The sequence below is a fragment of the Manihot esculenta genome, chromosome 15 (assembly GCF_001659605.2).
Source record: "Manihot esculenta cultivar AM560-2 chromosome 15, M.esculenta_v8, whole genome shotgun sequence".
Lineage (NCBI taxonomy): Eukaryota > Viridiplantae > Streptophyta > Magnoliopsida > Malpighiales > Euphorbiaceae > Manihot > Manihot esculenta.
The window spans coordinates 6,325,856-6,351,293 of NC_035175.2; the positions used below are offsets into that span (position 1 = coordinate 6,325,856).

General features: G+C 31.2%; 3 protein-coding genes across 4 annotated transcripts; all 3 read left to right on the forward strand.

Moving 5' to 3' along the window:
- Positions 1-2,910: 2,910 nt before the first annotated feature.
- Positions 2,911-10,025, forward strand: LOC110602476 (diacylglycerol kinase 5). 2 transcript variants are annotated; one of them, XM_021740009.2, is made up of 14 exons: positions 2,911-3,200; positions 3,409-3,573; positions 3,675-3,882; positions 3,955-4,077; positions 4,212-4,340; positions 4,724-4,809; positions 5,635-5,758; positions 6,138-6,186; positions 6,648-6,730; positions 7,434-7,501; positions 7,871-7,945; positions 8,745-8,832; positions 9,018-9,134; positions 9,430-10,025. In XM_021740009.2, the coding sequence occupies exons 2-14, from the start codon at positions 3,482-3,484 to the stop codon at positions 9,757-9,759; spliced, it is 1,572 nt and encodes a 523-aa protein (XP_021595701.1). In that variant the 5' UTR covers positions 2,911-3,200; positions 3,409-3,481; the 3' UTR covers positions 9,760-10,025. The 2 variants fall into 2 exon arrangements, with proteins under 2 accessions (XP_021595701.1, XP_043807378.1); XM_043951443.1 differs by lacking the exon at positions 4,212-4,340.
- A 3,232-nt stretch (positions 10,026-13,257) lies between these two features.
- LOC110602445 lies at positions 13,258-13,920 on the forward strand. The gene has a single exon (XM_021739971.2). The coding sequence runs from the start codon at positions 13,299-13,301 to the stop codon at positions 13,758-13,760; it is 462 nt and encodes a 153-aa protein (XP_021595663.1). The 5' UTR covers positions 13,258-13,298; the 3' UTR covers positions 13,761-13,920.
- Positions 13,921-20,276: 6,356 nt separating this feature from the next.
- Positions 20,277-24,281, forward strand: LOC110602474 (vesicle-associated protein 4-1). Its single transcript, XM_021740007.2, has 7 exons — positions 20,277-20,721; positions 21,089-21,159; positions 21,764-21,845; positions 22,014-22,132; positions 23,524-23,601; positions 23,677-23,796; positions 23,889-24,281. Exons 1-7 carry the CDS (start codon positions 20,451-20,453, stop codon positions 23,946-23,948), a joined length of 801 nt encoding a protein of 266 aa, XP_021595699.1. The 5' UTR covers positions 20,277-20,450; the 3' UTR covers positions 23,949-24,281.
- The last annotated feature ends 1,157 nt before the right edge of the window (positions 24,282-25,438 follow it).

The following is a 25,438-nucleotide window of genomic DNA, read 5'->3' on the forward strand; positions in this document are numbered from 1 at the left end:
GCTTTCCCCATAAATATATATATATCTTTTTCACTTCCAGATTACTCTGTGAGTTAAGTGACAACCAATTACCACAAGGGTTTTTGGTCAAATAATATTTAATCATTAATTTTATAAACTCTTTTTTATTTTTCTTTATTTCTAATGCAATAGGAAATTTCCACTTTTGATAATTCATCAATTATTAATCTGAGCTATATATCAGTTAATAATAATAATAAATAATTTTATAAGGATATATATATATATAAAACTTAGGATAGGTTAAAGGCATAATTCCACATACTGATTATGGTAATGAGGCTCCTAAATAAGCTTCTACCTAAACTTATAATTTATTGAAGTAATCACATCTTGTACTCAATCTGGTAAGCCCTTTGCATTAAATCAAATATGTTACATACGGGATTTGTTTGTTACAGAAATATTCTAACAATTCAGTCACCCTAGTGCTGGCTTGTCTCAACAGTGTACACAAATTTGGTAGTCTACCTAAAACATTGTTATTAAATTTTATGATGATGTCTGTAGCAGCTTCACGAACTATATATCTCCCGTGTTATATATCTTATGCATGGAGAGTCATCGTCTATCATTTATTTAGGGTTTATTTTAATAGAACATACACTCCATAGATGACCAGTGCATGTGTGGTCTTTAGGTTTTTCTCAATATTCTATACATTCGATGAAGTAATCACTAATTATTTTCGTTTTATAATCATTTTTAATAATTTTTTAAATCATTGGCTTACTTAATTAAATTTCAATATAAATTAAGTAAGACGAACTCTTGTGTTAATTAATTATATGCATGTGTTAGCTAACTACAATTTGCTTGACAAAGAAGAAAGGACACTTGGATCAATTCAATCGTTAAGGCTTCAGGAAGTTTCCAAAGAGATTCAACCTTTCAATGATGCAATGGAATTGACGATTTGTGTATTAAAGCTTGTAGCTTCATATAGGGTACTATACCACCGTAAAGGCTGACGTGTATAAGTTCTGTACGTAACTTTAATTAGTCTATATTTGTGGCTAATTATTATTATTTTGTGGTAAGAAAGGAAGTAAAAATTTAAAAATAAAATTAATATATAACACAATATCTTTCAAAGGGCTAACTACATTAATTCTTTCTATCTTTTAAGTCTTATTAATCAGGGTTAGCCTAATTAATATTTATTTTTCTATTTTACAGTGCAATAAGTGAAAAAGTATCTAGTCTTGAGATTTGTCATTTATATATATATTTTTAAATAATGTCATTTGTAGCTGTCATTGCTTCTATTCTATTCGATAAAAACGAATTACAAAATCTCTTAATTGTTAGATTAAAGAGTAAAAGAAATATGCCTGGGCCTGGGCCCTTGCTGGAACTCTTCCCTTCTTAATGTTCACCATCCTAAACGAATCATCCATCAGCTCAAATTGGAATTATATCCATTCATTTTTATTGCTATTAATTTTAGAAAAAATAATTATTTAGTCTCTGTAATTTAATAACTTTTTATTTAATTAAAGCATTTCATAATACTTTTTGATACAATCATAACATCTCACTTAGCCTGGATAATTGAGGATTATAACATAAAAAAGCAACTTTCACGAATGACTTGAAAACACAAGTGGCTATTCGGATGACTTCATTTCTTTCTCTATCATTCTATAAAGTGATCTCATAATATAATCCACCTTTATTAGAGTTATTAGCAGAACCAAATCATAGTCCTTAATCCAATAATTTGTCATCATTTATCCAATTAATAATTATAAATATATATATATATAACAACAACCAAATAAACATCTATAAATATTCTTAAGGCTAAAATGATGAAAAATATATGAATATTTTTTTTAAAAAATAAAAAAATTACAATGTAATATTACATCTATCTCATAATTTTTATTCACTTTATTTTTTATAATTTTTTAAAAGTTTTTAAATCATATTTATTTTAAAAATATTAAATTTTATTAAATATTAAAAAATATTTTGAAAATTTTTAAAATTAAAATAAAATTAAATAGAGTTGTAATAATATTTTACATGTTATTATAGTGTAAAAAATAAATAATAATTTTAAAATAATAAAAAAATAACAAAAATTGTGAGACATATGGAGTATTTGAGATTTAACGTTATTCACAATATTTATAAATTTATTTTAATTATGTTTATTTTCTTTTTATGTAGTTTAAACAAATGTATTTCTTTATTTTTCTAATGTGTTAATTAATAAATCATATATTAGTAGGTTGCATGTGAGAATAAGATAAACAAAATATTTATACAAAATATCTATATGCATTTATACAAAAAAATTAAAAAAAAAACTTATAATTTCTATTTAAATTCATTTCAAAAAAATTTCTATTTAAATTTTATCTCACTTTATATATAAATTAATTATAGATAAATGCATGTGTCATGTGTATATATCATAAAAAATAATATTATTAATTAATATGTACACGTTTTATATTTTACTAAATCGGTGTATAATATAATTGATCTATAATATTTCATTGTTTCAGTAAAAATTATTAATTAAAATAAAAATTATTAATATAAACTAATTAGTAATCCACCCACTCCACGTGCTATTATTTAATTTATTAAAAGATTATAATTATAATTTATTTCTTCTGGGGGAAAAAGTGGGGAAATTACTAATTAGCATTGCAAAGTGATTTTCAGTGGGAAGTTAGGTAGCTCATGTTTGGACCAAAAAAAAAAACAAAAAGCTCATGTGGCGCCAACAAAGAGAAGTTTCGATCCTTTTTGGATTTTTGTTAGGCAGCCCCACTCGTTTCCCTGTTTCTAGTTCGGGCAAATGGGAAGCTTCCACGTTATTTCTAATGTCAATTCCAGTTCCGTTAAAGAGGACATCGCCCAATGCAAAACCCACTACCTAAAATCTCCAAATTCACCCAATCATCATCATCCAATGCCTGATCACCATCGGCGAAACTTTTTCCCCTGATTAAACGCGTTATCTTCACCTAATCCACCATAAAATCGTGAGCTCACCCACACGGAAATAATTAACAACCCAGTTCCAACGGCTACCTGCAGATTCTCGTGTCCGTTTGCAGGAGCAGGTAAAAGGAATCGCTTAGCTTACCCAGGAAGGAGGAAAGCCAAATCAGTCTTGGCTTCGAAGCCCCCGCGCAGTTGCGTTCAAGATTGAAATGGTAAAAAGGCGAACACAAGTCTTGATTAGGAACTTTTCATATTATATTCATTTCTCTGTTTCTTCTCGCTGATCTTAATCATTATCATCACCTTCTTCGAAGAAGCCTTTGGACCAAGGAAGAATCGCTCAATTGCGACCTCCGAATAATCCCTTTCTTCCATGGTTCATCTGCACTGAAGCTTTATATATTTCTCTCTCTTTGTTAGGTATCTCATATCTTTTGTTCCATTTGGTCGGCGGAAAACCGAAAGAATATTCATTACTCGTTAGTTGATTCTCATGAGGAAGTTGGATCTTCGTAACAGCCTTTCTCCTCGTTCTGGGAGATTGAGAGATCTTAGGGATTCATTTCGTCATCTCGTGTCTAGGAGGTGAGATACTGCTTCCTCTAATGCTAATTGCGTATGGAGAGCTATCGATTTATATTTCTGAAGCTGATTTTTCATGTGTTTTCTGGACCGAAATTCTGCAGTCATGAATCAGTCGCAGACGATGTAACATCTGAGAGTGTATTGAAGGACTTCTGTATTCCAGATTACATTCTTGTGCCTGGATCAGAGGTCGATAATGAGTCTCATTTGCCTTCCTGTCCTGTCATTGTGTTCATCAATTCAAAAAGTGGGGGACAGCTCGGAGGGGAACTTCTTGTTACGTATCGCACCCTTCTTAACAAAAACCAGGTAAACCTAGTTATTGGACAAGGAATTAAATAGCGGTTAGATTGTTTTCTAATGGAGAAGTACCTTTTGTAGGTTATTGATTTGGGAGAAAAGACTCCTGATAAGGTCCTCCATCAAATTTATGCCACTCTGCAGACACTAAAGAACAATGGTGATGAATTGGCGGCTGAAATTGAGAAGCGACTAAGAATAATAGTGAGTTATTTAGTTAATAGACGAATTTTTGGATTGCATTATTTTCTTCCGTTTTGATATATGGGCATTTATGTTCTGTTTACCCACTGCGACGCATATTTTCTTTTTCCTCTAATGTATACCCGGATCATTAGGTTGCAGGTGGAGATGGTACAGCTGGTTGGCTACTTGGTGTAGTTTGTGATCTCAAATTACCTCAACCTCCACCGATAGCTACAGTACCGCTGGGAACAGGGAATAACCTCCCATTTTCATTTGGTTGGGTATGCTTTGATGATCCTGTGTTGTTCACTCAACTATTACCACATCGATGTAGGATAATATCCACCCCCTTAAGAACTTCTTCTAATTAACCCTGGCCATTTCTGCCGGTTATGCTTCTATTTCCACTGAAAACACACAATATACATTTTTCGCTTCCAGTTATATATAGCCAGAAAGAAATCATTTTAATGTCAATAGTAGTTCCCTGATAAGAACTCCAGTGTGCTTGTAGCATGGTTTTGTTACTTGGGCAATGTAACTAGCACAGAACTGGAACCAAATTTCCTGTTAATGCGTATTTTTAAGTCCATTAACTGTCTACCGGAGGCCATTGTTGAATTCTGATTTAGAATTTTGTATCATACATCTTATTGATTCCCAGGGAAAGAAAAACCCAGGCACAGACCGTTTATCTGTGGAGTCATTTTTGAAACAAGTAAAGGCTGCCAGGGAAATTAAAATTGACAGGTAAGAAAACAATTTATGTCCTAGGTCTCTCTTTTTTATATATATAGACATACACATGCATTCACACAAGCAGCTCATGTGGCATAATTAGACACTGAATTGTAGATGTATCTACAATTAGTAATTGGAGAAATAATAACAATAATTATTAAGATGTAAGTAAATTGAACATGTCAGGTACTTATGAATTTCTCCTTGCTATGACTTCAAGGGAGGTAGCAAAGCTGTTCATAGACGTAGGTAGTCCATATTTTCTTTTACCTGTCTGGCTGCTCACTATTTTGACTTCGTTATTCAAGCAGGAATGTGTTATTATCCTCTTGCTGATTGAATTCTGATAGAAGACTGAAAAGATAATTCCTAATGGAAAACCAGTAGCATGAATTTTGAGAAATTTTACCCTAAACTAATAGTAGTAATAATAAGGCAAAAATTTTTGGTTAATAGTTTGAATAGAATTCTTTTCTTTAAGAACAATGATGTTGAAAATTTCATTATGTTTGTTAAAGATTTGAAAATCAATTTTGCACTTTCAAATTTCATCGTAATTCTGTGTCGATGGTTAAACTGGATTGTATAATCTTGTTCTGATCAAGGCAAGTTTACAGGTTAAAAGAGTCAATGAACAATTTATAAATTTGGATTGATGACATTTAATCTATTATACTTCTTCATTTCCTTGAATTTTGATGTAGTTCCATTTTTCTTCATTATCCGGCAGAGTTTCTTTGCTTGTGTGTTTGTTCTCCTTGCCTCCAATTTATTTTCTGATTTTAATTTTCATGTGGATTATAAAAGCATCTTTTTTTATTTATTTCCAAATAGCTGGCACATTATCATGAGAATGAAACGCCCAAAAGAAGGTTCTTGTGACCCTGTTGCGCCTCTTGAACTGCCCCATTCCTTGCATGCATTCCATCGTGTCTCTGAATCAGATTCACTAAATATGGTGAGTTTTTATTTTCATTTCGGATGTAACTGTATCTGCATACTCTTTTTTTTAGTTACACATCAATTTTAACTTCCAAAATCAGAGGACAATAGATCTTGATGTTCACTGCTCTCTTGGTATCAGCCATTAGGCCCAAATGAAAGCATATGTGTTCGTATTTAGTGGATTTATATGCCAGTTAACACCCGCAACTTGTACTTAGTGGAAGGGGAAAGAATTGGATAATTAAATAGAGAGTGTTGAGATATCAACTTTTAAATTTTGTGAACATGCGATTAGACTTTGCTCTATTTGTTGATTTCCCTTCTGATGTTTGTTTCGCTTCACAGGATAGAATGCTCTTCTTATTTTTCAAATTTTCTTTGGCTGTTATCAGGAGGGTTACCACACTTTTCGAGGGGGCTTTTGGAACTATTTTAGCATGGGTAAGAAATTTATGCTAGCATTTCATAGATTTCCATCTGCATTTAAAAAGAATATTATCGACTCCTTGAGGCAAAATGTGGGTTTTTGAGAAAGGGAAATTTGAAGCTATGTAAAACTAACATCACTGTATCATGAAAAATAGGAGTTTTATTTGATATATGTCTTCCCTTGTTCGTTTTACTTCTCACATGAATACTAATCCTTCAGTGTTCATGGCTGCCCCTCCTAATTATACATTCTCCAAAAATTAAGCTTAAATTCTCTCTTTGGAGATCAATTAATTTTATCTTGTATGCCAGCAAAAGTTGGTGGAAGTTTTCTATTTGTTAATTTAAAGTATTTAAAAAGATGTTCAATAAATATCAAAATGAATGGGTGACATTGATTCTTGCTCGTAGTAACTGTTATTGCTTTATTATTCTGGCCAACTTCCTTGAGTGAGATGTTTTAATTTCTGTAGGAATGGATGCTCAAGTATCATACGCCTTCCACTCTGAGAGGAAGTTACACCCAGAGAAATTTAAAAACCAATTAGTAAATCAGGTAACACACCAAATATTTAACGTTATGCATTTACTGTAGGCAGGATTAGAACTTGGCTTGAACTTACCTTCTGTTATCTTTGTTTTACTCGTTGTTTCTGGTGAAAATTGGATTGAACATATTTAAAGAACCTACTATATTAATGATTATTTGAAAAGGATTCTGGTAATATTTTTATTCAAGCCCCTGCCAACATTGAGAAATAATTGTAGTAATATTCTCCTAATTTCACTGTCTAACATGTTGCTTATAGTTCAGATGAGAATCGGTTATATGTTGCCACACTTTCTGAATGTGCCGATATCTTTAAAATCTCAGTTGATTACTTGTCGTGCATGAGTATAAATTTTCAATCTACATTGGATTCATTTTTATTTCACCTTAGTTTTATAACCAAGTTCCCTACAAGGTGAGTTGGGAAATAAGAGAGAGGAAGGGGGGAGGAACATTCGCTACAGTGAGTTGAAACTTTAAACATGTATATTATCAGTTAATCTTCGCCAAGTGGCAACGAATACGACATTGATATTCTTGCAATACCCAACGTCTGAGATAAAGCACCATTATCAATTTTTATTTTTGGCGTAACTGTAATTATTTCAAATTTCACACCGTATGTAAATCTGATAATTTTTTCGTTGGTTAAAATCCCTGTCCAAATCATATTACTTATTGCTGCTATTTTGCCTTCTGGGTTTATTAGAGTACTTACTTAAAGCTTGGATGTACTCAAGGATGGTTTTGTGCCTCTCTTCTTCATCCTTCTTCACGGTCAGTCTCTTGTCGCATGGTTGAATACATTATCCTACAAGTACAGTGATAGCTTTCATTTTTCTCTGTCTACGGTAGTAATGATATCAGTTTCTAGGAAGCAGCTGTTACTAATCGTAGATGGATTTTTAATCTGATAGTTTAGTGTAATACAGTTCCAAAGTTACTTAACTGAATCTCTAAGAAATGGGATCAAACATATTAAATTATGCCATTACACTTTACCCAAGCTATAACTTAAATGTTACCATTTCAAGAACTGGGTACTTCATTTTGAATTTTTTTTTTTGTTTGTTTTGCCCAGCATTCTTATTTACGTTTTTTATATTTGCTTGTCCATGTCTTTGAAATTAATTGATGTCAATTCAGGAACATAGCACAACTTACAAGGGTTAAAGTCATGAAAAGCAAAGGTCAATGGGAGGACCTCAGCATACCCAGCAGGTGACATATGATAGTCTTTTTTCTGTGCACTCTCTTCTCGCACTTCCTCTTTTATTATAGTAGTAGTTGTGAAATTGAATATATTAAAGAAACTACAAAGTTAAGCAATTTAATTTGTTTTTTTTAATTTGTTTTCTGTGGTAGATAAGGGAACAACACTCTTGATGTACCTTTGGAGAATCAAATGGGTTTATGAATGAGATATTAAAAAATACATTATAAAAAATACAGCTAGTTCCTTCTAGTTAGTAGCTGGCTGAGGGGAGCGTTCTCTTTACAGTTTCATACTTCTCAATAACACTCGGGCGTTAACTTCACATGTAAATTTGATTTGTGGTGTTAACTGCATTCCATGCTTGGCAGCTTTGTATTTTTTCAATTTAGTTATATAGATTGAGCTTGAACTTAGAACTTTCTTGGAAAAACTGCGTCGAAGTGCTTATTTCAAATTTATGCAGTTTGCCTAAACAATAGTCTATTTAATGCTATCATTCCCTCTTTTCAATTCTATGAATAAATGCAAAACTGCACCTTTGCATAATTCGCTATCTCTTGGTCATTAGACGGACCAAGGACTATAATCTAGTATAAAAATAATTAGCGTATGGTTGCTACATATGGTTGCACTACATTTTGATCTTTGTATATGTTTTTCATGTTTGCTTTTTTTTCCTTTCTGTTCTTTCTTTAAACGTTTCCTGCGTTATTTAATTCATCAAATAACATGAATAAACCAATCCAACCTCCAATAATATAAATTGATGCCTCATTGCATTGATACTTTGTCTTTATTATACAGCATCAGGTCCATTGTTTGCCTCAACTTGCCCAGTTTTTCAGGCGGACTCAATCCTTGGGGAAAACCCAATGGGAAGAAACTGCGTTATGTTAGTTCCTTTTCTCCCTCTCTGTCCATAACCATGCACAGGCACATAATAATACAAATTTTGTTCATACATCCTCATTGTGCATATGCGTTTGCTGCATGACTTGAATAGGATTGCTGTCTCTCACTCCCCATCAGCTCATTTCTTTATCAATGTTAATGACTGGATAAATCTTTCATTTACAGAGGGATTTAACACCTCCTTACGTAGATGATAGTCTTATTGAGGTTGTTGGCTTTAGGAATGCTTGGCATGGCCTTGTTCTGCTAGCTCCAAATGGACATGGGACTCGTCTTGCACAGGTAAGAAATGAAACTATTCAATTTCTTGGCTATTTATAGTTTTTAAACTCCTGTAGCTTGGCACTTTTCCCTTGGAACTTTTAGTTAGAGATAATGTGGGTCCAGACTTCAGAGCAGGGTGAAGGGAACACGTCAACATCTGACTTTACCTGATTAGAATTAAAATAATTCAGAGACATACATATGCTGATGAGTAATCAACTTCTATATGTGACTGAAATCCATTTTGACAGCAACAGTCTCTCCGGCATTGCATTTATGAAAAGCTGATATTTTGTCTCGCTATTGTATGTAGGCAAGTAGAATTCGTTTTGAGTTCCGCAAGGGCGAAGCTGACCACACATTCATGAGAATTGATGGAGAGCCTTGGAAACAACCACTTCCAGTTGATGATGACACAGTAGTTGTGGAAATTTCTAATCATGGCCAAGTGACTATGCTTGCCACAGCATCATGCCGATCCAGAAGTATACATGATCCAGCTTCACCCATTAACGATAACGATGATGAGGACGATACTGATGAAGAAGATGAGTCTGCTGAAGATTGTGAAGAACGGAGGAAATTTGGAGCCGCTGATACTTTTAGATTTCCGGATGATTTTGATATATCTCAACTTAGTTGAGCTAGTCTTAGATTTAGTTTGCAGTTTTGGCTTGTTGCTTTGGCTGTGATTCATTATATCTTGTGTATTATGGCCAGCCAGGAGTAGTATCTATTTACAATGTACAGCCCCATACCAACCTCATTACTGTTGCTCCAATCCAATAGAAATTTTGTGCAATTTAGCTGCAAATTCTGCGGCAGCACCGAATTGCCCTGCATGAGTGCGTGGACTGTATGTAGAACGATGCTTTATATATGGAGATGCACATCCAAGCGCAAGGAAAATTCTTTACCTGCATAAATATGTTCATTCATCTAATTAAAATTCAAAAAACCATACTTTATGGTAGATTACACCATATTTCATAATAAAAACTATTATTGTTTTAGTAATATATTAATTATTATTTGAATGGATTAATAAACCTTACGAAAGTAAGAATCACTTATTCGAAAAGATGTCTCGCTTAAAAAAATAAAATAAAATAAAAGTACCAATAAATTGCAAGAAAGTGATGGCCTATCTGGAGGTTTGGGAAATAAAGATGGCGGAACTCTAGTTCTTATTATTACATGTTATATAAGAAATTATATAACGTAATATTATTGAGTTTATCATATGTATGCTTGCATGTGAATTCTATCTTCAAGATTTTTTAGAATAAAATATGTTGCATTTAGAAAAATTAGTTACACCTAAAGTTTTTAATTAGAGCACCTCTCTTACAGAGTGTGTCTGATCTGAACATATTTTTATTATTTTATTTAAAGTATATAAAGTATAATACTTTTAATAGTATTTTTAATTAAAACTATTACTTATTGTTCATTATTAATAAATATAATTTAGTCCCCAAGCAAAGTTCTAGATCCGCCACTAGATTCAGCCATGGTTTTTCGAATTATAATGCACGGAGAAAGTAGTGTAAATTTTGAAGTTGTAACATGTCTAAACGACAACTGTAGAGCCGGAAGAGAAAAACAAAACCATTTGCTTGTGGAAGACCAAGCTATTTCCCCCAAACTTCATAATAAGAACAAACAACCCAACCATGCCTTTCTTTAGTCTTCCCTATCACTACATTTCTTTGCTGTCCCTGTCCCTGTCCAGCTGTCCCCATGGCTTTCAGTGATACTCCCACCTTTTTCATCTTTTTGTTTTTTATATTTTAACAAATAATAATCAATGCTTACTAATTTGATATACATATATCATTACTACTATTTCAATCGTTAAATCATTGGTGATCCAGTTCATGGCTGGTCACAATATTCCCCGTTGCTATTAAAGAATTAATCAAGCATATTTAGCATTTATCTAATTTTTTAACTCAATTTCCTTTTCACATGTTAAAAGGATGGGAACAAAGCGGCCCATGCTCTACTTTCAAGAGCCATTAGAGATGATAGCTTTTTTTAAAAATTTTTTTAGCTCAACTCAGTTTTGTATTGGGCAACATGCCTACTTGATTTTTTCCATCTATCCACATCTTAAAAAAAAAAAAAAAAAATCATTCAAATGCAAGTCTAAGAAAAAAAAAAAAGAAACTTCAACATTTAAATCTCTTGCATAAGAAAATAAACAATCCATTACACAATAGTTTATCCAACGACTTAGAGTAGCACTGAGACCGACTTTTTAAAAAAATTTTAATTTATATTAGTTTTTTATTCCTCTGATTATGAGGAAGAGAGAGAGCAACAAGGTCAAATCTTTCTTCTCTTGTCAACATCTACATTCCAACGATACCCTTAATTATATGTATACATATATATATTTCTCCTTATCACAAAGCCATGAATAATTGGAGCTATTTCCTAAACAACCAGTGATACTCCCTATGCTACTGAGTTAACCTTATACAAGTGTTCCACAAGCTCTACGCCTATATAAAGAAGGAAGGAGCCCTGCATCTACCCTATGCTTCCCAAAAAAAAAAAATGTACTGATTAGAGAAGCAAAGGCAAAGGCCATCCACTGTCTCCACTTGTGTTCATTTGAAGAAAGAAATGGGCGTAAGAAGTGGAGCTTGGATTGTGGCAGCTAGTATTGGCATGAAAAACCATGGAATATGCACATGGAATTACGTTATCACATCTCTACACAACAATATAACATCCCTATTGCCTCCACCCCCCATTTTCTCTTCTTTTTCTTATTTACCATCGATAACTCATGAGATGGGCGATGTTCAGATTAAGAAATTGGAGGACTCATTTGAGAAAATTATGCGGTTGGGCTGTTGGGGTCCCAATACTATCAGGTTTTAACATTGATGTTTGCTTTGTATTGGTAATACTCATCCAAAAGGGCAAAAACATAAAAATGTTGGAACATATGGTCAATATAGGTATTCTATTACAACATCTTAAATTTGTGTCTCACTATTTTGAATGTCTATGTTGCACTCCCTTTTTTTTTTTTTACTGCTTTTTCAGATAAATTAATAAGAGTAATAAATATATTAAATTTTAACGAAAATGAAATTAAAAGAATATATTCCTACTCTTCAATTAAAAAATAGTATATCAACCTAGTTAATGTTTTAGAAAAGCAAACTAAGAAAAAAAATACTTAATTAAGAATTAAAATTATAAAATGACATTTATTAAAAAAAATTCTAAAAACTTCAAATAAAAAAATTATTGATGTAAACTATATGTATATATTATATTTTTTTTATTATTATTACTACCTAAAAAAATTATTGATCTAAATTATAGACAAACCACACAATAATCATTTAAAATAAATTATCAAAACTGTCACTAATAAAATAAAATCACGTTATAAGAGTTTAATAAATTAATATACGGTCACAAAAGTCTCACCTATAAAAATGACGATCAAGACATTATATCGTCTGTTGTTCTACTAAGACTTGATTTGAATATTAAATTCACTGTTTAAACATCAACTATTTTATTTTTTTTAAAACAGCCAACTATTTCATTATTAAATTTATTTATTTAATAATTTATAAATTTAAATATATTTATAAACATCAATTAACTCATTTTTTTCTTTTATATATTTAATCACGCATCATATATATATATATATATATATATATATATATATAACTTAATATAATGTTTTTGAATTTTATTAAAAAAATCTATTTACAAAACGTGTTTGTATTTCGTGTTTTGTGTCAAGTCAATCTGTCACACCCAATCCCCAAACTGTAGAGACTGATATGACCCGAAAAACTGACAGAACTTCTCCTAATATTTATACATATAAAAACATGTAACCTGCTATAATTCTAAATTATAAAACATATAAGAGAAAAACTGATAGTTGGACCTGTCAGGCTTATACAATCAACTTTCCCAATTTGAAAAGTTAAATTAACTAAAAATGTTTTATTTTATACGTACTTGATTTAATTTATTCCCATTTCCCCTCGAATCTGAATAATCTAATAATATCAATCCTTCTAAGGAAACAACGCCAACGCGCACGGATTTTTAAAAACCAGCTTCGAAAAAACCGAACGGTTGCTTTTATGATCCAAAAACCATGGACTCTTTTTTCCGCCTTAACCTGTGCCAATGGTTTTTTCACTTCCCTTCCAACTATATAGAGACCCACCAACTCCTTCCTCTTCCCCAATCCATCAACACAGAGCACTAACACACTCATCTCTTTCAGCCTCTCTCTTCCCCATCTCAACCAAATCTCAAAATATGAACGCTACAAGGAAAGCTTGGATCGTGGCTGCCACCATTGGCGCAGTTGAAGCACTCAAAGATCAAGGCATTTGCAGGTGGAATTACACTATTAGATCTATACAACAATACGCCAACAACAATATAAGATCCTTCAAGATGCTTCCTTCTTCTGGTTCTGGATCGTCTTCTGGATCTGCGTCTGTTTCTGCTTCTGGGTCTTCCTCAATGCTGCTACCAGCAGCTGTGTCTAATGAGAGTATGATTAAGTTGAAGAAACAAGAGGCTTCTGTGGAGAAAGTAATGGCTTTGAGCTGCTGGGGTCCCAGTACTACTAGATTTTAGTGGCCATATATATTCAAATTGAATTTTTATGGTTTATGTTAATATAACTTTTCTTTTGCCTTGCAATGATTATCAATTTTGATCCATCATTATAAGGAAAGAAATCATTGTGGGATTCCTATATCTTAATGAAAGAAGTAGAGTTCATTTCTTGATTTCAGTTTAGCTTTTTTATTCTCTGTACCCACATACAATTTGAGATACCAGAGTGAGTTAGAGATCGGCGGAATTCTGCATCGCGATTTTGGCTTATGGCGATAAATTTGAGCTGGAAGGAGAGGGCCTGATTTCTATTAGTATACTCGTTGGATTTCGGTTGGAATGTGGTTTTTTTTTTATATTTTATTCAGAGGAGTTCTAAGTTTGATTTTGATTTGGTCTTAATTTAATTTATGTTGATAAAAAAAAATCTATTGAGAGGATTTAACAGGTGAAATAATTGTTTGATTTATTTTCCAAAAAAATTGGGTTTTTTTTAGAAAAAAAGGAATTATTGTGAATTAGTGACTATTCTAGCTTATTGTATTAGGTTTGCAATTGCTCCTGAACAGCCAAGTTTAGACCTAGAACCCCTCAATTGTGAGCTGGGTTGTTTCGTGGGCCTTTTTATCTAATCCGGTTCGTGGGCTGTTGTCTTTTTTCTTGGCGTTGGGCCTTTTAATCTCACCCATTTCATCAATAAACTTGTTTTTTAATCAGTAACGCTTGTTGCTTTTCGGCCAAAATAAATAATTTTTTTAATTATTAGACATCCAAGAGTATTTCACTTGGTAAATTTTCCTGTCATCAGCGATCAGCAGTTTAGCATTACACGACCAAAATTTTTCAAATGGTCCAAAACTGAACTTTGAACTATTACTGAATAGTCAAGCCAACACATAACGCTTCATTAGATTTGATTTTGACTGCAAGCTTTTGTGGGCGTCAACTGGATTATTTCCTTATTGTTTTATAGGTTAAATTAATACATTGACTGGGTTTTCAAACCCACCTAATCACTCAGTTTTTTTCTTTGCCCCTCTTTTTTCCTCGATAAAAAAGTCTTTTCTCATGTTTATACAATTTAGTGACCAAAGACAACCTACGAGTTTTTATATTTTTAATTCTTTATTAGAAAAATATTTTACTTAAAATAAAAATTTTATTAAAATTGTTTTGAGAAAAAAAATTAATTAGTTAATGTCAGTCTGAAAATATATATCTTTAATATAGAGTAAAGAAAATCAACAAATTGAGAAAAACTTAAAATTCATGAAAAACGAAATTAATTAGAAGGGTATACCAAAGCCATAAGCGTGAGAGAAAAGTCCACCTATTGACTTAACGTACATTTAATTTCTTAAATCAATAAATGAAAATTTTGTAGTTTGGTGCATTAGGTCAGGACTCAGGACCTTATTACTTACCTTTGAATAAAAGATGCAATAATTTCTCATAGATTTATCTATTTAAGTAAGCCACAATGCTTTTTAATATTATTACTTATTCTATAATTTAAAGAACCATTCCACCTTAATTAATTTTAAAAAAACTTAATTATTTAGAAAAAAAAAATCAACTCCTATACATAAAATATACAAATTTAATTTTATATGTATTATAATTATTTTTCTATTAGCTAGAATTTTCTATGGGATCGCTCTTTATATTCTCATTGGTTCATGGAACGTAGGAAGACTTCAGCACCCAATAGAGTCCACTTACATGTTGAGAAGAACTTAGGCAAATGCAACAAAATCCTCCTTTATGGGTAGAATAGAGAGACTTATTTGAAAAAGAAAATAGAGACTTCCATGAAACGACGGAGCTTAGTGGTTATGTGTAAAGTCAATAGTTAATTAGAGTGTGAACTTTGAAATTGGATTATAATTAATTATGTTTTTGAAATAATCTTGAGATGACTAATCATTTACTTAGCTAAATCATAAATAAACTAAATATATCGTGCTGAATTTACTAAATCGTGGTAATATTTTATATCAACGATACATATTTTTTTAAGAAATTTGCTTATTTTTTAATTAAATAGGAACCTTATATAATTTCAAGCAAAGATATCTCTTTGAGGCATTTCATCAAACACTCTTCTGAAACCAACGATTAATTATGCCCAAATGTGATAAAATCAACCAAGGCCGATTTCTTTAATTGAAGAGGAAATGTTAACTTAACTAGTTAACATTTTAGCTCTTAAGGGTTTGTAGTGGAAAGTGGAAGAGGAATATGTATAAACGGGATGACCAAAATCGTTCACAGACAAGTTTTTGCCTGAACAAAGATGGAGCAGAATTCGATGCTGATGAAGTGCTAAGTAAGGTTGAAGGAGAACATCTACAATCAAAGTGCTGTTCGATATGAGTAAATCATATTCATCAAACATGCGATTTCATTTTTATACTTTTCAAAGTTGTTCAATTTAATTAATTTATTTTTTTATCTAATTAGTTTACAAATTTCAATTTAAGCTAAATTTTAGTTTGTTTTTTTTATTTTAAATAAAAGCTAAATTTTAGTTTAAAAATCAAAATTTCTAAAATAAATTCATTGACACATTGATTTAACTAAAAAAGCAATAAATTCAATTTTGTTGTTAAATTTTCTTAATTTGTCGGTTTAGGCTATAAAATTAAGAAACTCAATTTATAAAATTTTCTTGACTTTAATTAGGTACATTGAATTTGAATTATAATTAATGAATTAATTTAAATAAAAAGTTAAAATTAAGCTAAGTAATGGAGAATGAAGTTAAACATGAATTATCTTGGTGAAAGGCTTATTTCAATTATATATTTACGAAGACGTATTTCTTTTTTTTTTTATATAGAATATGATATTTATCCCTATGCCTCATATTAAGATTTTGAATATTAATAAATTATAATGGAGTAAAGAGCTGAATGGAATTAACATAAAGTGCACGAAAGAAATATTAAGTTTTTAAAAGTAGGAAATGTCAAAGCTCCAGCTCATTTTTGTTCACGCGGACAAGATTAAAGTTATTAAAAAGTTACTATTTAGTCCATTAAAATTTTTCATTTTTTCAAAACGTGCCCACATAATAGTATATTTTTAAAAATTTTATTGATTAATAATTTTATTAATTTTAATTGTAGTGCAAATAAGTCTAAAATATTATTTATATAGAATAATTAATTAGTAATTTTTCTATAACTATAAAACTAAGTAATAAATTTTTTAAAATTACAGAAATCAAATAATAAAATATTTTAACTAAAATTAATAAAAATTAATTAGTAAATTTTTAAAAATATTAAAGATATTTTAATATATTTTTTAAAATTAAATAACTAATTAAAGAGTTTTTTCATGAAAATTAAATAATAAATTTTTTTATTTATTATATATATTTTAATTAAATTTTAAAATTAAAAAAATAAATAAATAAAATTAATCATTAATCTCAAATTTAAAATATAGAGATTTTTAATATTTGTGAGAAAATATTTTATTTTCTTAATTAAGTTTGTTTTATGTGAATATGGATTAATTCAACAATTGCTCGAAAAATGAATTATTTAGATGAAAGAAAAACTAAAGAAAGCATAAACTATTTTTTTAATTATTGTATAGTATGAAATATCACTTCAATATCATATTGAGGTTGTACAATCTAATGATATTATAATTTATTAAAAAATTAAAATTTTTAATTTATAAAGTATAATTTTTTTAAATACTGGTATAAATTCATTGGATGGTAATACATTTAATAATTTTTCTTTAAGCATAAAACGAGTATTTAGCCACCGCTTGGAATTAAAAAAACCAGCGCCCGCAAATCGGGGAGCTGAGGATCCATGATTCTAAAACCGAAGAAAGTTGGACCAAATTCGCTCGAAACCAGTTTCGCCAAGAATACAAATCGTCTTTCCCTGGAACTGGAAATCAGAGACGGACCCTAGTTTTCCTGAGCCGCCATTGTTTCTTAATATTCACTACACATATAAATTCGCCATCACTGATGGCTATGACTTACACAACTCCCTTTGAGTGATCCAGAATCTTCTTTGCATCCTTCGCCTCTGCGAGCTTTACCAGAAGAAAAAAATGTCGAGCAATAGAGGAGTATGCAAGTTAGAGGTGGCATTCAAGCAAATGGAGCAGAGGAGAAATATTGGTTGGGTGGCCGAATCTGCAGCACCCAACAACAATAATAGCAGTACACTTGGTGGATCTGCTGTTAATAATCAGGTGACGAGAATTGATGAAAGGGTCAGGAAGAGGGTGGAAGAGAAAGCCGAGACTCTCATGCACTTGATCATTTGGGGACCTAATTGACATGTCCTTGGATCTTGTTACTTTGTTTAGAGGGCACTATTTTGAAATTCTTTTGAAATTTATTTATTTGTTTTCATTTGAATTCAGATAATGAAGCAAATGAATCAATATCAGGAGTTTAAAAAAAAAAGAAAAAAAAGCTCAGTAGTCTCTTTAAATGAGAGAAAATGTTGCCAAATTTGCCGACTGTGAGTAAAAATTATATATATTGTTGAGAGAGTTAGATATATATTTTAATGTCATTTGCAATTACAACTGATGTCTTTTGTATCTTTCAAAGTTTTGTTTAATTTTGATGTTTATTGATTGGAAAGTGCCCATAAGATATGAATTGATGATTTAAAGTGCGTTTATAAGTGAAATTAGAAGTGATTTTGAAGTGTTTGAAAGCACAGTAAACAAATAAACTTGCCTCCAGGTTTTGCAAATAGATACAATGTTGAAAAGAGCCAAGTGCAGAGTACCTCAAGGCCCTAATGGGAAATAGCCGTGCGCATGTGGGAAGGGCTATGAACCTTAGAGAAGAGGCCTTTTCGGGCAAATCTTCTCTCGGCCAGGCCATGGGAAGATCTTGAGGCGCACGTCCTGGCCATGAAGCACTTCAGAGTTCAGAGACGCGAATTCTTCCCCAAGTTAAATACCCAATATTATAATAAACCTCATCAGTCTAGCCACCACATTCCACCGCCACTAATCCACCCTAACAGTGCAAGTGAGCAGTTATTCATTACAGTGAGGGTGAAAAAGGTCGCCTCATGAAAGATATTTTTATAAACATTTATTTGTTTTTTTCAACAAAATTCACACATAAACCATATTTTTTTTATTCTCAAAAAATATAAGCATGAATTTATGATTTTTTTTAGAATGCTTAAAGTATTTTATAAGACTCGTTATAGGACAACCACGGAGGAAATGGAGTTAGGAGATTTAATTCCTGTTTTTGAACAATATTCAAGAGGAGATATTTCAACCATCTGGACGATTTTGACTTGTTAATTTAACTTATTTAATAAGATTGATAAAATTAATTAAAATTTATATAAAAATAATGATTACATAATTTTATAAAAATAATACAAATTACATAAAAATTAAACTTTATTTATTTTACAAACATAATTCAAATTTCATAGAAATTTTCATATATCATCTCTTTTTTTTTTTTTTTTTTGAAATGATCCAAGCAAAAAAACGATGCAATTTCAAATAAATAAATGTAATATTTTCTATAAAACTATTTTGAAAGAATTTTAACCTTGTGAATTATCCATTTCAAAAAAAAAAAAAAAAAACCCTTGTGAATTATATTTTATCTCGTAATTTATGCAGAAGTTACACCTTTTCATATGATAATTACTTGAAAATTATCAGATTTTTTTCAAATATCAGAATATTAAAATTAGCCAATATATATATAGGAACTTTAAAAATAAAAATATATAAAAATAAAAATATAACTTTTTTATAAATAGTATAATAATTTTTAATTAATAATAAATTTATTGTATTTTATACTATTAAAAATAAATTATTCAACTTATTATTATTAACTTCGTATAATTTGCAATAAAATACATTAAAAGAATACACAAGATTGATTATTTGAAATATTATTATTTTTAATTAATTTATTAGGTTACTAAAATTTGGATTAATTCATAAGAAAAAGTAAATTTTACGTAATTTAATAATATAAAATATATAAAATAATAAGTTTCAAATTATATTTCAGAACGAGGTAAATTTAAAAATGAGCATAACTAACAAATTAAAATAAAATCATCTTATGTAAATTAATTCATCGAAGATTATAGTTTTTATTATTTTATAGAGCAATAACCGTGGCATAGTATTTTAAAGTTACCCTGAATTTTTTTTTAACTTGTTAACCGGAGAAGAAATGTCATTATTCCCTAAATTTATTAACCAACCGTCCAACTAACCGAGCCGACAAGCGTAAATGCCGTACATTAATCTTCACCTAATTACTTTTCTCATCATTTAATTCCAGTAGTTGAACATCACCAAATGACGCCTGCATTTCCCTCGCATCACGCACCTGGACTTTCTCTTCTCTTTTTTGCCCTCCACATTCTTCTTATTCACGCATATCTCCCACTGTACAACCACCTCCAGGCGCGGACTCCAACCCCCAACTCAACTCCAATTTAAACAACCATTTTAAACCCGACACCAATGTTTAAAACTCGTGAGAGAGACACTTTTCCTTTACAAAAAAACAAACTAATCCACGCTTTCCACCACTTACCATATCCAACTCCAGACACAGATATTTATCCGACTCTCTCTCTCTTGTTATTTTGAGAATTTTTTTTTCTTTCCTGGAGATAGAGAGAAAGCCCGACGACGTTTTGTACGGTGACATCGATGGCGGTCGCTGACCGGCAAAAGCCTCACAGCGATAAGAAACTGTTTAGTCTCTGTCCTTTTTGGCAGAGCGGAACAACAAATTCGTCTTCTTCTTCTACACAGAATCTTAACCATACTCACAACGGCAACAGCAGTAACCGGCACCTGGAGGTTAAGAATAGCTCTAAATCTCCATCATCTTCAAGAACTGTGTCTTCTATTGCCAGATCTCTTCTCCCTGCTCGGCGTAGACTCCGCCTCGACCCTGCCAATTACCTCTACTTTCCGTGTATGTCAGTTGAATTTAGTACACGCGATGACTTTTCTTCTTTGGTCAACTTGAATTATTTTCGCAATCATTTTCATTTTCGTTCATATCGATTGTTATTTGAAATATTAAGAATCAGAGATTTCGTCAACGTACACAGTATGAATTACATGGTTTGTATCCCCCCCCCCACCCTCTTTTATTTTACTTTGGTGTACTCTTTTGCCTTCTTCTACGCTGTTCTGCAAACCTTATTAGAAGTTTTCTAGCATCATTTTGAATTTATTTTTTGAAGTTCACTTTCGCTGTACTTTGTTTTATTTTATTATATATTTTTTTCTTTCGGTAGTGGCTGAAGTTTTTTTTTTTTTTTTTGTGGGTGTTGCAGATGAACCAGGAAAACAGGCGAGGAGTGCTATCAGGTTAAAAAACACTAGCAGGTCTCATGTAGCTTTCAAGGTATGTTTTACATTATTTTATAATAGTGTGGAATTATTATATTTAATTATAATTAATGGGTCATTAAATAATTTTACTGGTTTGGATTTTAGCTAAGGCAAGATAAGGTATTATCATTTTGTGACATTGCATAATTCGCATTACATCACTTCTGTTCTTATCTGAATATGAATGTTTTAAATATTATGGATGGTAGAAGGGCCTTGTATATAAAAATTTTGAGGTTTGGCCTTTTTATAATATTTGGGTGAAAAATGAAATTACTTAATTTTTTGTTGTTCCATCTTTATTTTATTTTTGGCTTAGTGGCCTACTGACCTCGGAAATGAGTTCCATTCTCCAATCACTTCTTGCTCTTTTTTCTTTTCTTCCTTCCTTTGTAGAATACATGCGGATCTATTTGGACCAATCCCAATAATTACTGGAATAATAATCCTTTTTCTTACACCTCTGTTCTTTTTGTCGTTTTCGTTTTCCTCTGCCGTAAACTTGTTTATTTCTAATAAAATGCTTAAACTCTTAATTATATGTTAGTTCAGAAACTCTTAATTTTCGTTTGCATAACCTCAAATGATTTTTTACTGGTTTTGCTATCGCATTCCAGTTTCAAACAACGGCACCAAAGAGCTGTTTCATGCGTCCTCCGGGCGGCATCCTTGCTCCAGGAGAGAGCCTTATTGCAACTGGTAAGAGACCCATTCTTTATTTTTTTGAACTCTGAAATAGTTCATATTTTATTGATCAGGAGCATCGCTTTTTTTAACAGATGCAGCTAGGTTATGCACATGTAATTAATTTCACATTTATATTTGTTATGCAAATTGTGGCATTTATATTTGTTTTGAATTGGGCAGTGTTCAAGTTTGTGGAGCAGCCAGAGAACAATGATAAAGTAATAGACCAGAAGAGCAAGGTCAAGTTTAAGATCATGAGCTTGAAAGTGAAAGGAGGAATAGAATATGCACCTGAGTTGGTGAGTCTCATAATACTGCTTTCTTTTTTGTTATTTAGGCTTAAAATGTTAACATTGCTGATATTTATATATATATATAGCTACTGTCAAAGTTTTGCTTGTTTGAAACAAATTGAAACGGAAAATATATAAGCATTTTATTGGGTTAGTGTGGGATATGCCTTTGGTAAGGATTGCAAGATAATTTATTCACGAGGGGTGTGGCAAAGTTTTTTCTCTCTTATACACTATTGGAAAACTAATGGGAAATGGAGTAGAGTTTAAGATCTTGATGCCACTTGAAGAGCTTGCTCATGGAGAAAGTATTTCCTGTTTGGAAAATGTATTGCCAACCATATAATTTCAAAGAGATTGAATTGCAAGTTCACTTCCTAGTTTCATGGTCATGTTAGATGCTTATGAGTGTGACCAAATAATATTCTGTTGTCTCAACTTAGGCTTTCTCTCTAATTTTTGCAGACATAATGGGACTATTAGAATTGTAGTTCAAAAATGTTCTTTTCATGAAGTAGGATTTTCATGCTATTTGACTAGCGTGTTACACACATTCTTCTCAAGTTCCTGGAATCCTGGATAATAATGTTTGTCATCTATGATTTAGAATCACTGGTAGAGCTACCTCCATTCTGTTACCAAAGAACTCTATGTATGAACATATTGAAAAATTATAATTATTTAAGTTCCTAACTTTTTGTAGGTTAGCTATGGAACCTTGTTCTGCATTTTGCCCCTGTAATTTATTTTAATTTCCCTGTACAAGGGAAAACATTTTCCTTTTTCTCTCTAGTTATTGTTGATTCTTAATGATCAATATTCTTTCTTAACCGATTTTCAAGCAGCTTAAGCTCTTGGATCGGTTTATGGTAAACTAACACTAAAATGGTTTCAGAGGTTGGTTTGTTTGGGTTTTGGATTCTGCTCATAGCACCCTTTCTTTTGGTTAGAAAAGTTTGCTGTCCCTTGTCCTAGGTTATAGCTTTATAATCTTTTGAGTTGGGCTCTTGTTTTCAGTTTTATTAATCAAGAAGGGGCAAAAAAGAAAATAAGTGTGGATGCTTCATATATATTGGTGGCCATTTCCTAACTGCATAAGCTTTTCAGTATCAACAATTAGCTGCCAATTGCAATTAATGAACTGTTAATGCAAATTGCCAACATTGTCATAACTAGGGAGGAAAATCTTCTAAACATTTGAAAGTTTATCTCCCTTGGACATTGGACCAAGGAATTGTTGTAATTCTAAGTTCTATGCACTTTTCTTTTATTTTTGTGGTCTCTTGATTAGTTTCATTCTATACAAGTTACTTTGGCTTTTGTGTTTGTTTTTGCTGTATGCCATAAAAATTTTGTATTATTATTAGGTTAAACTTAATAGGCTGTTTCCCTTGCAGTTTGATGAACAGAAGGATCAAGTAACAGTTGAGAGAATATTGCGGGTTGTATTTTTGGATGTGGAGCATCCTAGTCCTGTAAGTATCTTTACATATTGTAGATTTCTGATAATGCGAAAAATAGGTTTCCAATAATTACTTTTTTATTTCAAGGCATTGGAAAAACTGAAGCGTCAGTTGGCTGAAGCTGATGCTGCTGTTGAAGTTCGTAAGAAACCTCCACCTGACACTGGGCCTCGTGTTGTTGGGGAAGGTCTTGTAATAGATGAATGGGTATGTGTATTATCTGATTTCACACTGAAGTCTAGAGTTCCTTGTATATTTGTCTTGTAATTAATTCACCATTTTTTATATGTGTTATTCAGAAAGAGCGGAGAGAAAAGTACCTGGCCCGACAAAAGGTTGAAGCAATAGACTCAGCATGAAGTGGGGTTTGGTTTTGCTGTAACTGCCTCGGGCAGGTTAAAATTTTAAGATGAAACTTGGTTCGTGGATTTCTAGTTATTGGAGGTGGAGAATGGGGGAGATACTGTCTTGCCAATATTTGTGATGAACAGTATGGGTCAGAGTGGAAGATTTAGGGTTTACCCCTACTTGTAGATAATGGATTTTGTTTGAAGGAGAATAAATCAATAAGGTCAGCTCTATCTTTGTATATTTTAGGAATGGGGTGCTCGGTTTTGTATGAGTTTTTTTAGCCTTGTGCATTGAAAATTATGCTTGACCAATGATATAGCTCCTGGGTTTTTTTGGTGACATGTTTGATCTACCTGTAGTCATTCTCATATGTATTGTTTTATTATTATTATTATTATTATATGCTGCAATTTTCTAAAGTAGCGCTTGTTGGTGGTATTAGCTCGCAAGATGAACCTGACTTCGCAACCTAATTTTCTCTGAATCTGTAGAAAAAAAAAAGCCTAAGCCTAATCTCTCTCTTTTATTAGCATGATGAATTTTTGCAAAAATTAGACTAAAAAAATTAAAAAATTTGTAATTTAAAAAATAAATTCTTTTAAATTAATAAAAAATGATTAAATTTTTATAAAATTTTTTATTTCAAACGATACCGGATATTTACTGAATCTGCATGCTTATGTCAATCCATGTCAATATGGATTGTTGTATCACGATTAATATTTTTATTATTTTACATTGCAATATGTTTTTGAGTTGGTAAGTTATGTGTTATCTTTCTTTCTTTCTTTCTTATTTCTAAACTATCGGAAGTCAGCTATCTACAACAATCTTCTTTTTCTCATTCTTCTAATCTCGTATTCATATTAGACGAGTAATAAATTTAATTTTTGTAAGCACATAATTTTTTTCTGCCAAATATAGGAAGTTTCATTAAAATTTAAAAAAAATACATGGTCTAATGCTAGAATAAAAGCACTCATACAAAGCCTCACAACCGAGGCAAAGAAAAGAAACCTAGTCTATAAAGATCAAATCCCAGAGAGAACAACTTGTGAAAGACAAGAGACTCCCTTGGATGCTGCATGACAAGGAGTTGAGAGTCGCTGAAAACACTTCAACCACTAGAGAGAGAGTAAAGCAGTATATACGTCCTATATAGTACATAGAAAATAAATTATTTAATTCACAATTAGAATATATATAAGTGCGAATCCAATTTCTGTTTCTTTTTCATCAAAACACAAATACGCTAACGAGCATTTTTAGTTTCTATTTTATTGACTCAAATTAATTTTCAAACAATTGAATGGAGCTAACAATTTAAACCCTAAAAATGTAAACTAATAGTCAATTTTATATTTAGATGCAGTCACTATATATAAATGTAACTTTCACATGACATTGAGATTATATAATAAGAATTTAAATGTAAATATTTTATTTTATAATTTATTAAATTTATTTCTATATAAGCTTGAATTTTCTATAAGATCTC

Coding starts and splice junctions, on each gene's coding strand:
- LOC110602476 (XM_021740009.2), top strand. CDS start 3,482: ATGAGGAAGTTGGATCTTCGTAACAGCCTTTCTCCTCGTTCTGGGAGA. Junction 3,883..3,954: donor CCCTTCTTAACAAAAACCAG/GTAAACCTAGTT, acceptor TACCTTTTGTAG/GTTATTGATTTGGGAGAAAA. Junction 4,810..5,634: donor AGGGAAATTAAAATTGACAG/GTAAGAAAACAA, acceptor ATTTCCAAATAG/CTGGCACATTATCATGAGAA.
- LOC110602445 (XM_021739971.2), top strand. CDS start 13,299: ATGGTTTTTTCACTTCCCTTCCAACTATATAGAGACCCACCAACTCCT.
- LOC110602474 (XM_021740007.2), top strand. CDS start 20,451: ATGGCGGTCGCTGACCGGCAAAAGCCTCACAGCGATAAGAAACTGTTT. Junction 21,160..21,763: donor GGTCTCATGTAGCTTTCAAG/GTATGTTTTACA, acceptor ATCGCATTCCAG/TTTCAAACAACGGCACCAAA. Junction 21,846..22,013: donor AGAGAGCCTTATTGCAACTG/GTAAGAGACCCA, acceptor TGAATTGGGCAG/TGTTCAAGTTTGTGGAGCAG.